This window comes from Myotis brandtii, unplaced genomic scaffold, assembly GCF_000412655.1.
Source record: "Myotis brandtii unplaced genomic scaffold, ASM41265v1 scaffold131, whole genome shotgun sequence".
Classification (NCBI taxonomy): Eukaryota; Metazoa; Chordata; class Mammalia; order Chiroptera; family Vespertilionidae; genus Myotis; species Myotis brandtii.
The window spans coordinates 5,502,035-5,511,006 of record NW_005354632.1 but is presented as its reverse complement, the minus strand read 5'-3'; the positions used below and the strand labels follow the sequence as shown (position 1 = coordinate 5,511,006).

At 43.5% G+C, this 8,972-nt stretch overlaps 1 protein-coding gene across 1 annotated transcript in view; it reads right to left on the bottom strand.

Moving 5' to 3' along the window:
* The window catches only part of LOC102254349 (calcium-binding mitochondrial carrier protein SCaMC-1), an 11,570-nt gene extending 2,629 nt beyond the window's left edge, over positions 1-8,941 (bottom strand). Inside the window, exons 1-9 of the mRNA XM_005860086.2 lie at positions 8,816-8,941; positions 8,023-8,149; positions 6,945-7,032; positions 5,957-6,068; positions 4,879-5,037; positions 3,646-3,798; positions 2,541-2,648; positions 1,824-1,991; positions 935-1,085 (exon numbers count right to left, since the gene is read on the bottom strand). Coding sequence (XP_005860148.1) covers positions 935-1,085; positions 1,824-1,991; positions 2,541-2,648; positions 3,646-3,798; positions 4,879-5,037; positions 5,957-6,068; positions 6,945-7,032; positions 8,023-8,149; positions 8,816-8,941 — 1,192 coding nt within the window. The remainder of the gene's footprint in view (positions 1-934; positions 1,086-1,823; positions 1,992-2,540; positions 2,649-3,645; positions 3,799-4,878; positions 5,038-5,956; positions 6,069-6,944; positions 7,033-8,022; positions 8,150-8,815) is intronic.
* Between the last annotated feature and the right edge of the window lie 31 nt (positions 8,942-8,972).

Here is an 8,972-nt window from a genome sequence, read left to right as displayed (position 1 = left end):
GGTCAGGGCACATGCCCAGGTTGCAGGCTCAATCCCCAATAGGGGACATGCAGGAGGCAGCTGATCAATGATTCTCTCTCCTCATTGATGTTTCTCTCTCTCTCTCTCTCTCTCTTTCTCTCTCTCCCCCTGCCCCCCTGAAGTCAAATAAATTTTTTTTTAAAAGAAAAGAGAATTATCCACGAGGTGACAGGAAGCCAAGAGGGCACAGTGGGATCAAAGTTGAGGGAGGAGACAGTGTCACATTGGGGAGGATCACAGGTCAAGTGTTGTAGCGTCCACAGTAATAAGCAATTCCAGCCACCACTGACCAAGAATCTGACAAATGCCCGGTGTTTGACACAGACTGATGCTAATTCTTACAACACAGCCGGTCTTCGTCCCCATTTACAGGTGAGAAAAGGAAAACCCAGAGAGGCTGTGTGCAAGGATCTGAGCCCAGGTTCATCTAGATACTAACGCTTACACATTCTTTTTTTTTTAATCCTCACCCAAGGACATTTTTACATTGATTGTTACAGAGAGTGGAAGAGAGGGAAAGACAGAGAGAAACATCGATGTCAGAGAAACACATTGATTAGTTGCCTCCTGCTGTATATGCCCTGACCAGGGCCCGGCCAGGGAGGAGCCTGCAACCAAGGTAGGTGCCCTTGACCGGAATCAAATCGTGACTGGTCCACAGGCCAATGCTCTATCCACTGAGCCAAACCAGCTAGGGCAAAGCTTACAAATTCTTAAAGCATGTGTTCTCAACACGAGTAAATAGAAACCCTTACTGTTTATGCATAAAGCACAGGTATACATACAGTACATGTGCAGTGTGTCTGTGGTATTAGAATTTCATGAAGAGGGAGTGATTAGGAAAAGGCTTTGTGAAAAGGGAGGCAATAAAGAACGGAAGGCTGGGATATACTATCTTCATTGAAAAACCCACCTTGAGCCTGCATGCGTGTTCTCACCAAAGACAACGGGTAGCTGGCCAGCTGCCCGCAGGTGCTGGACAAGGCGCCACACCCCAGCAACACGGCCACTCCGGGGTTCACTGTGTCTTTGGCAAAATGATCCAGCCAATGGGACTTCAAGAGCTGCAAGGGCCACAGAAAAAAAGAGGAGAGACGGTGAACAACTCACTTCACAGCCGCTTTCACTCAACGTGAACATTTTCACAGCTTCTCTCGTCCTGCAGGAGACGGGCCACCCACTCCCAGGAGGGGCAGCTCTGCTCAGGTGGGGGAGCCGCTGAGGATTCAGACCCAGACCCGGGAGGTCTGCTAAGTAACCGTGAAGGTCAAACGCACCAACTCCAGGACCTGAAGAACACTGCCTACAGTGAGTATTGATCAAAATAATACTACCGACTACATCTAATGTACTTGACACATTCAATCCTTTGCAAAGCTCTGAGGCAGAGTTATCCTTCTGGTATGATAAATGAGGCCCAGCCAGTGTGGCTCAGTGGTTGAGCATCAACCTATGGACCAGAAGGTCACGATTCGATTCCCGGTCAGGGCACATGCCCGGTTGTGGTATCAATCCCCAGTAGGGGGCATGCAGGAGGCAGCTGATCAATGATTCTCTCTCATCATTGACGTTTCTCTCTCTCTCTCCCTCTCCCTTCCTGTCTCTCTCTCTAAATATGTATAGATAGATAGATATACATAGATATAGATATAGACATAGATATGTAAATTAACACCCTTGAATCTACTTTTGGGTCACAAACTGTTCCCTGGTATACGTGTACTTCTCCATACAAAGTCAAATTCAAACAGTAAGGACTATATAACCACACTTTCAGATTCAAAAGATTGCTACACACTCACCTCGTACACAGCAAGGTCTATACCTGCGTAAGGTATGATGCCTAGTATATTGGGAACATAACCTTTGAAGAAAGCTCCCATGCCTTCGTGTTTCAAAATCTTCTTGGCACAATCGAACAGGCCGGAGTACTGCCCAGTTCTGCCCACGGCCAGCCTGGTTTTCAGAACCTGGTTGCGAAAGAATAAACAAAATATGGTTGTTCGTGTGAACTCCACCGCCGTGAAACTCTTTGGAGAGGAACAGTGTTCTCATTCTTACCAGCACCGTGACAGCGCGCCTCCCAGGCGGCCCCCCTAGGCCAGCTTCCTGATACTCACACCTGCCTGTCCCCTCCCACACTCCACCAGGGCGTCTGTGTGGCCAACAGTTGACAAAGTGACCAAAGAATGCACTTTCCTTCTTGGGGCTCTGCCACCCCTGAGGTCACCGATTTGGGGAAACCAGCCTGTGGCGAGGCCGAGGGGGTAAGGATCCGTGTCTCCAGCAGCCAGGAGAGTGTGGAATAGATCCATCCCCAACACCCTGACTGCAGCCTGTAAGGAACCCTGGGCCACAGGCACCTCGCCCAGCTCCTCCCCGATTCCTGAGCCACAGAAGCTGGGAAGTGAGAAATGCTTGTTGTTTGAAACTGTTAAATCTGGGGAATACTTGCCACACAGCCACGGATCGTGACTATGAAAACCGTTAACACCGGCAGACTTCACCATGGCACGTACCTCCATAGGATAAATAAACGTCTGTGCAGTTGCTCCAGCCATGGAACCAGAAACAAATCTCTCAAAGGTCCCTAATTTTTGTCCTTCCCAAGTAAGCATCTTCTTGTACTGTGTGAATCAATGGTAAGTGCACATTAGTACCTGCTATAGACAGAATTGTGTGTCCCTCCCCACAAATGCAATGTGGGAGCTGTAACCCCAATGGGATGGTATTTGGAAATGGGGCCTTTGGGAGGTCATTAGAGTTAGATGAGGTCATGAGGGGGGGACCCTCATCGCAAGATTAGTGTCCTTATAAGAAGAGATACCAGGGAGTTTTCTTTCTTTCCCTTCCTCCCTCCCTCCCTTCCTCCTTTCCTTCCTTCCTTCCTTCCTCTCCTCCTCCTCCCCTCCCCCTCCTCCTTTCTGTCTCTCTCTCCTCCCTCTCTCTCTCTCCCCCCCCTCCCCCACATGCATGCACTGAGGAAAGGCCATGTGAGCACATGGCAAGAGGATCGTCATCTGCAAGCCAGGAAGAGCGCCTTCACCACAACCCAAATTGGTCAGCACCTTGCTCTTGGACTCCCAGCTCCATTACTGCAGGAAATAAATGTCTGTTGTCTGACCCACCCACTATATGGATTTCGTTACAGCAGCCCAAGCTGAATAAGACAATACCAAAACACAAATCAGCTTCTAGAAGGCAATTAACTGACCATGTGATTATGTCTTTCAAAATGCAAACACTGCATTAACAATACTTAGCAGGAAAGCAAGGCTTAAATGCTACTGCATTCCGTTGGCTGGACAGCAGTTTTCAAGTTAGGTTTCTGCAGGGCACAGATGTTGCCCAGATGTTGCCCAGAGGGAAACTAGCTGCTCCTTTGCTCAACCAGAATAATAACATTCTTTCTCAGCTGCACAGAAAATGCAGGGTTAATAGTGTTCACAACAGTGTTTTTGAACAGTGACCCCATAGTTTTTCTTTTTCGAAGGTGGGTTTATTTTCAGCAGCACAAATAAAGCTGTTGAATAAGTAGCAAACAAATATTAACAACCTAGAAACAGTTTTTGTGGGCAATACCCAGAGTTATACTGTCACTGACAACACAGTGATGACAATTACCTGCTCATACGCTGAGAACTTGAGAGCCGTCTCCGGGGCGATTTTAAGAACATTTGTGCCGTTTCCTCTCCAAAGGGAGCGGATCCCTCCTTCTTTCACCATCTGCCTAAGGCCACCATATATGTCCATTTTGTCGGATTTTGAACCATGGACCTGAAAATAAAAGTAAAACGCTGTAAAATACTCGTGACGTGTTGTTGTTACTATTTCTATAGTAACAGTACAAACCCCTCTCTCTTCTCCAATACCGCAAGAAGATGTGTTTGAAAACAGAAGATAGGAGGCTTAGAAAATATATAACATAGCCCTAGCTGGTTCGGCTCAGTGGATAGAGTATCGGCCTGCAGACTGAAGGGACTCAGCTTCGATTCCGGTCAAGGGCACATGACCGGGTTGTAGGCTCGATCCCCAGTAGGAGGTGTGCAGGAGGCAGCTGACCAATGATTCTCTCTCATCATTGATATTTCTATCTCCCTCTCCCTCTCCCTTCCTCTTTGAAATCAATAAAAATATATTTTGGGGGGAAAAAGAATAATTACTAATTTTTAAAAAAAGAAAGAAAATGTATAACATATAATTTAAGGAGACCCCTACTCTCCCTCTCCCTCTCTCTTCCTCTTTGAAATCAATAAAAATATATTTTTGGGGAAAAAAGAATAATTACTAATTTTTAAAAAATGTATAACATATAAATAATTTAAGGAGACCCCTATAATAATGACTGAATATTTAAACACTTGAATAGCCCTAGCTGGTTTGGCTCAATGGATAGAGCATCGGCCTGTGGACTGAAGGGTCCCAGGTTCGATTCCGGCCAAGGGCACATGCCTGGGTTGTGGGCTTGATCCCCAGTAAGGGGTGTGCAGGAGGCAGCCAATCAATGATTCTCTCTCATCATTGATGTTTCTATCTCTCTCTCCCTCTCCCTTCTTTTCTAAAATCAATAAAATATATTTTTTAAAACAACAACAACAAAAAACACACACACTTGAAGAGTTGTAGAACACCAAAGATTAAGAGCTCATCACACACATGTATCAACAATTTAAGGTTTGGCAGAACACTGAAATCATTACATGGACTGAATTTAGGATTAATAGCGATAAAATGCAGAGATATTTCTTAAAGGTATAAAAGACTACTACGGAGAGTTTGATAACTTTTTCCAAAGCACCCTATTTCTTGGTGTTTGAGGGTATTTAGGACAAACAGACACAAGGTCACAAAGTTCACCTGCATCATGACTTTGAGACGGTCCAAGGGCGCGGTGCTTGTACGGGAGACGGCGCCAGCAATGCCTCCCGCCAGAAGCTGCCTCCACCACTGTCCCGACATTTTTTCATCTTCTGTGAATTCATCCGGGATAGTTAAACTATCTCCTATGTCAATACCCTGTTAAGAGGGGGATAGGGAGGAGATTATACGCTCCTTCAACTAAACACAGATCATTCCAGCAATTTTGTTTTAAAGAAGAAGCAGGTGTTATTTTATAGTTAAGATCAGCTTCATTCCCTGAAAGTCACCAAACCAATCTGAGCAGAGATGAGGGTCAATAGCTTCTTCCCACTAGGTGGAGTGTGTGCAGTGTCAGTTCACCAGAAATGAAAATCGACAGTGCTCACCAATTTACAAAACCAACAGTCAGGCTTTGTTTTCTTAATGGATTCAGAGTAAATTTTCTCCTCTGTGTCTAAGTCAGAATGAAAGGGCAGTATTTTATTTCTTTTTAACTAAAGAAATTAGCTTGTCAACTCTCCAAAAATTCACTCTTTATCTCGTAATTATATCTATGTTATGCTTTGCACCATGATATATGCTTCAAATTTCTATATATAAAAGCCTAAGCTACTGAACGACCAAATGACCGATCAACCGGTGGCTATGATGCGCACTGACCACCAGGGAACAGCCGCTCAAAGCAGGAGCTGCCCCCTGGTGGTCAGTGATTACCAACGTGGCTTGAGAGAAACACAGCTCTATAATGGTAATATTTTTACAACTTTATTATGTAAATGATTTTGGTGTAAAAGATTTTATAGGTAAGAGTGTCTGGGGAAGGAGCTATGCAATAGCAGTAACCCTCTCTTCCTCTGACTGTGAGTAAAAGAGACACTGTTACCAACTATCTCCAAAGATCCAGTAAGAATCTATGATGTACATGCAGTAGAGTTAACAGAGCTCCAACGTTTAAGGAGCCACTGGGACTGGGTTGGGCGCCTGCGCTGTAAATGTCCCCGTGTTCTCAGGTGGTGACCATACCAATGGCTTACAGCTCCAAACAGGGATAAACCGATCCACACAGCGTACTTACAGTGGAATGTTTCCAGAAACGGACAATTTCCTCGATATCTGTAACAGGATTAAGTAAGAAGTAGTCCCTCCATTCATCCCAGTCCACTGTCATCGTTCCATCACTATCAATGCTGGAAAAAAAAAAAAAGAAGCTAACCAAGGAACAAAACAGAATTTACAAATAAAACTAATAGTGCTGGCTTTTTTACAGAATGACCGTTTCCTTTCCAACTTAATATTCTTATTAAATTTTTTAAAACCCTAGCCCAGCTGGCGTGGCTCAGTGGATTGAGGGCCATCCCATGCACCAAGAAGTCATTGGTTGGATTCCTGGTCAGGGCTGATGCCTGAGTGCGGGCTCCATCCCCAGTAGGGGGCGTGCAGGAGACAGCCAATCAATGATTCTCTCTCATCACTGATGTTTCTCTCTCTCTCCCTCTCCCTTCCTCTCTGAAAACAATAAAAATATATTTTTTTTAAAAAATAAAGGAAGAATCCTGTCTGTCTTTCTCTTACATGTGGAATCTCAATAAAAAAACGCAAAACAGAAACAGAGTCATAGAAACAGAGACCAAAGGGATGGTCACCAGAAGGGAGCGGGCGGAGGATGGGTGGAAGGTGAAGGAGATACAGTCAATCCTACTGTGACGAGTTTGCTGGCAGACAAGGACTCGAATCAGTGAGGTGGTCACATTGTGGCCTCAAAGTACTGACTCACTCTAATGTACACCTGAAACTAATATCCGATTGTATACCAACTACACCTACATCAAATGATCAATTTTAAAGAGAAGAAAGAGTCCTGCCTGAGGCTGCGCTCCCCACTCCTACACTTTAGAAATATGTGTGCACACAAACAAAAAGGAAGGAAAAGGAGAGAAAGATATCGAATGGGTGCAGCGAGGTGCAAGGACTTGTCTTAACCACACTGACATTAGCGCTCTGAAGCAGGACATGAAAGCGAACATCAAAGAAAAGAAACAATTCTCAATCCACTGAGAGCTTACCTTTTAAGAATCAACTCTGCTTGTTTTTCAGAAATAGTTAACCCTAGTACCTGGAGAGAATGGACAATTTCAGAAGCCTCGATTTTTCCTTTAAAAGAAATAAAAACAGCATGAACTCAGCGTCAGAACTGTAAGGACCTTAGAAATCATGAATTGCAAATCCCTCATTTTATCGGGGAAAGCCTTGAATGGATTAAGATAAAATTATGAATTTAGGGGAGGGTTAGATTTGCTTAAGTACATAGTGCAATATCAACTCAAAAACTAATAAATACATTAAACAAGTATGCACATTATTTCACTCTTACTTTTTGCTTGGCACATATGGGACTCTCACTTCAAGCTATTAATCTAAATAGAGAAACCAAAATTCCAGTCCAAAGACACACATTTAAATGTCTAATCTGCTTTTTTTTTCTAATTTTCAAAATCAGAGAGTATCTGCTCTAAATGAATTCTTTCAAAAAGACTGTCAAATGTAACATAATCGACAAGTTTTTAAAATTTAGATTGTCATTTTTATGCCTAAATATGAAAGAAAAATACTAGTAAACCTCTCTTGCCCAGAGAACAAGGAAACATAATTATTTTTTTCAATCCAAAGCTTTAAGTCAAATCAGCATATTGTTCCATAGTTAACATTTTGCAAACAGCCCCAACTTACAGTTTCTTAACTCATTGGACAAATAATAACTTTTCTTAACGAAAAACATGAATTCTATGTAAAAATCACATTACTAAGAAAAACAAGTATTAACACTAGTAATAATTAAAACCCCAGTCAGGTGGCTCAGGTGGTTGGAGCATCGTCCCATACAACAAAAGGGTTCAATTCCTGGTCAGGTCACATACCTAGATTACAGGTTCATCGCCAGTAGGGGTGCATATGGGAGGCAACTGAGCTCTCTCTCTCTCTCTCTCTCTCTCTCAAATCAATAAAAACTACCCTCAGGTGAGGATTAAAAATAATAGTTATTATTATCACCTAAGGAAAAAAAGGCTAAATACACATTGTTTTAGACTCTTGGAAGTATAAGTGCTTCCTCATAGCAGATGATGAATAGAAAATAAAATTTACCATCATTATTTCTGTCCAAGCTCTTAAATGCCAATTTCATTTTTTTCTCATGGTCTTTAAGGTACTTCATAAATTCTTCAAAATTTAGCTTCCCATCTTTGTCGATATCACCAGTAGAAAAAATTTTCTAGAAAAAAAAATAGAAGTCTTTTAACATGGGTTAAAATACTAAATTACTTGTACATACACTTCAAGTAGATTGGCTGTTTTCCTATAAGACATGTATTTCATAAATCCCCAGGCAGAAGACGAACACGGGATTTAAATATCTAAAACAGTATTTTCCCTTGGATTTCCAAAATTAAATAATATTTTCCTTATAAAAAGCTGTCATATCAAATGATCTCCATTAGTAGAAAGCAATGCTTTAGCGAAAGCAATAAGAAGTATGGTATTTGGTATGACATGTAAGCCCTCTCCCTCCGTCAGCCAAAATGTACACCTTCTGCCCGCTAAGAGCCTCCCAGTCACCCACCCAGAGCTCACAGACGCCTGCTCTTCTGGGAAGACAATGCCTCGCTGGGGCCGGACCGCATCATGGTCAGACCTCCACGCTCCGGACTCAGAGGAAAGGGTCTGAAACTCATGAGCTGCCTCAAAAGCTTAGAGGGAAATTCATGGACTTTAGTGCAGAATTAGAAACGAAGAACGGCTGGAAATCAATGAATCAAAGGCTTACCCCATCCCAAGTAACTAGGAAAAACATGTTTCAGTTGAATAAAGAAATAGAGTAATCATAAAGAAAAATACACCAGCCCCCACATCTCTCCGCCCACGGCCCCCCGAGGCCCACCTTCCCTGGCTCCGGGGGGGCAGCGATCCCTATATCACCCAGGGTTTCCTCAAGCTCCAGGATGTCCAGGGTCCCGTCCTCATTGTGGTCCAGGTACCAAAAGAGGTCTCGGTAGAGGGAGTCCATCGGGGCGTCTGGCCCCCGCGGGGCCCCTCAG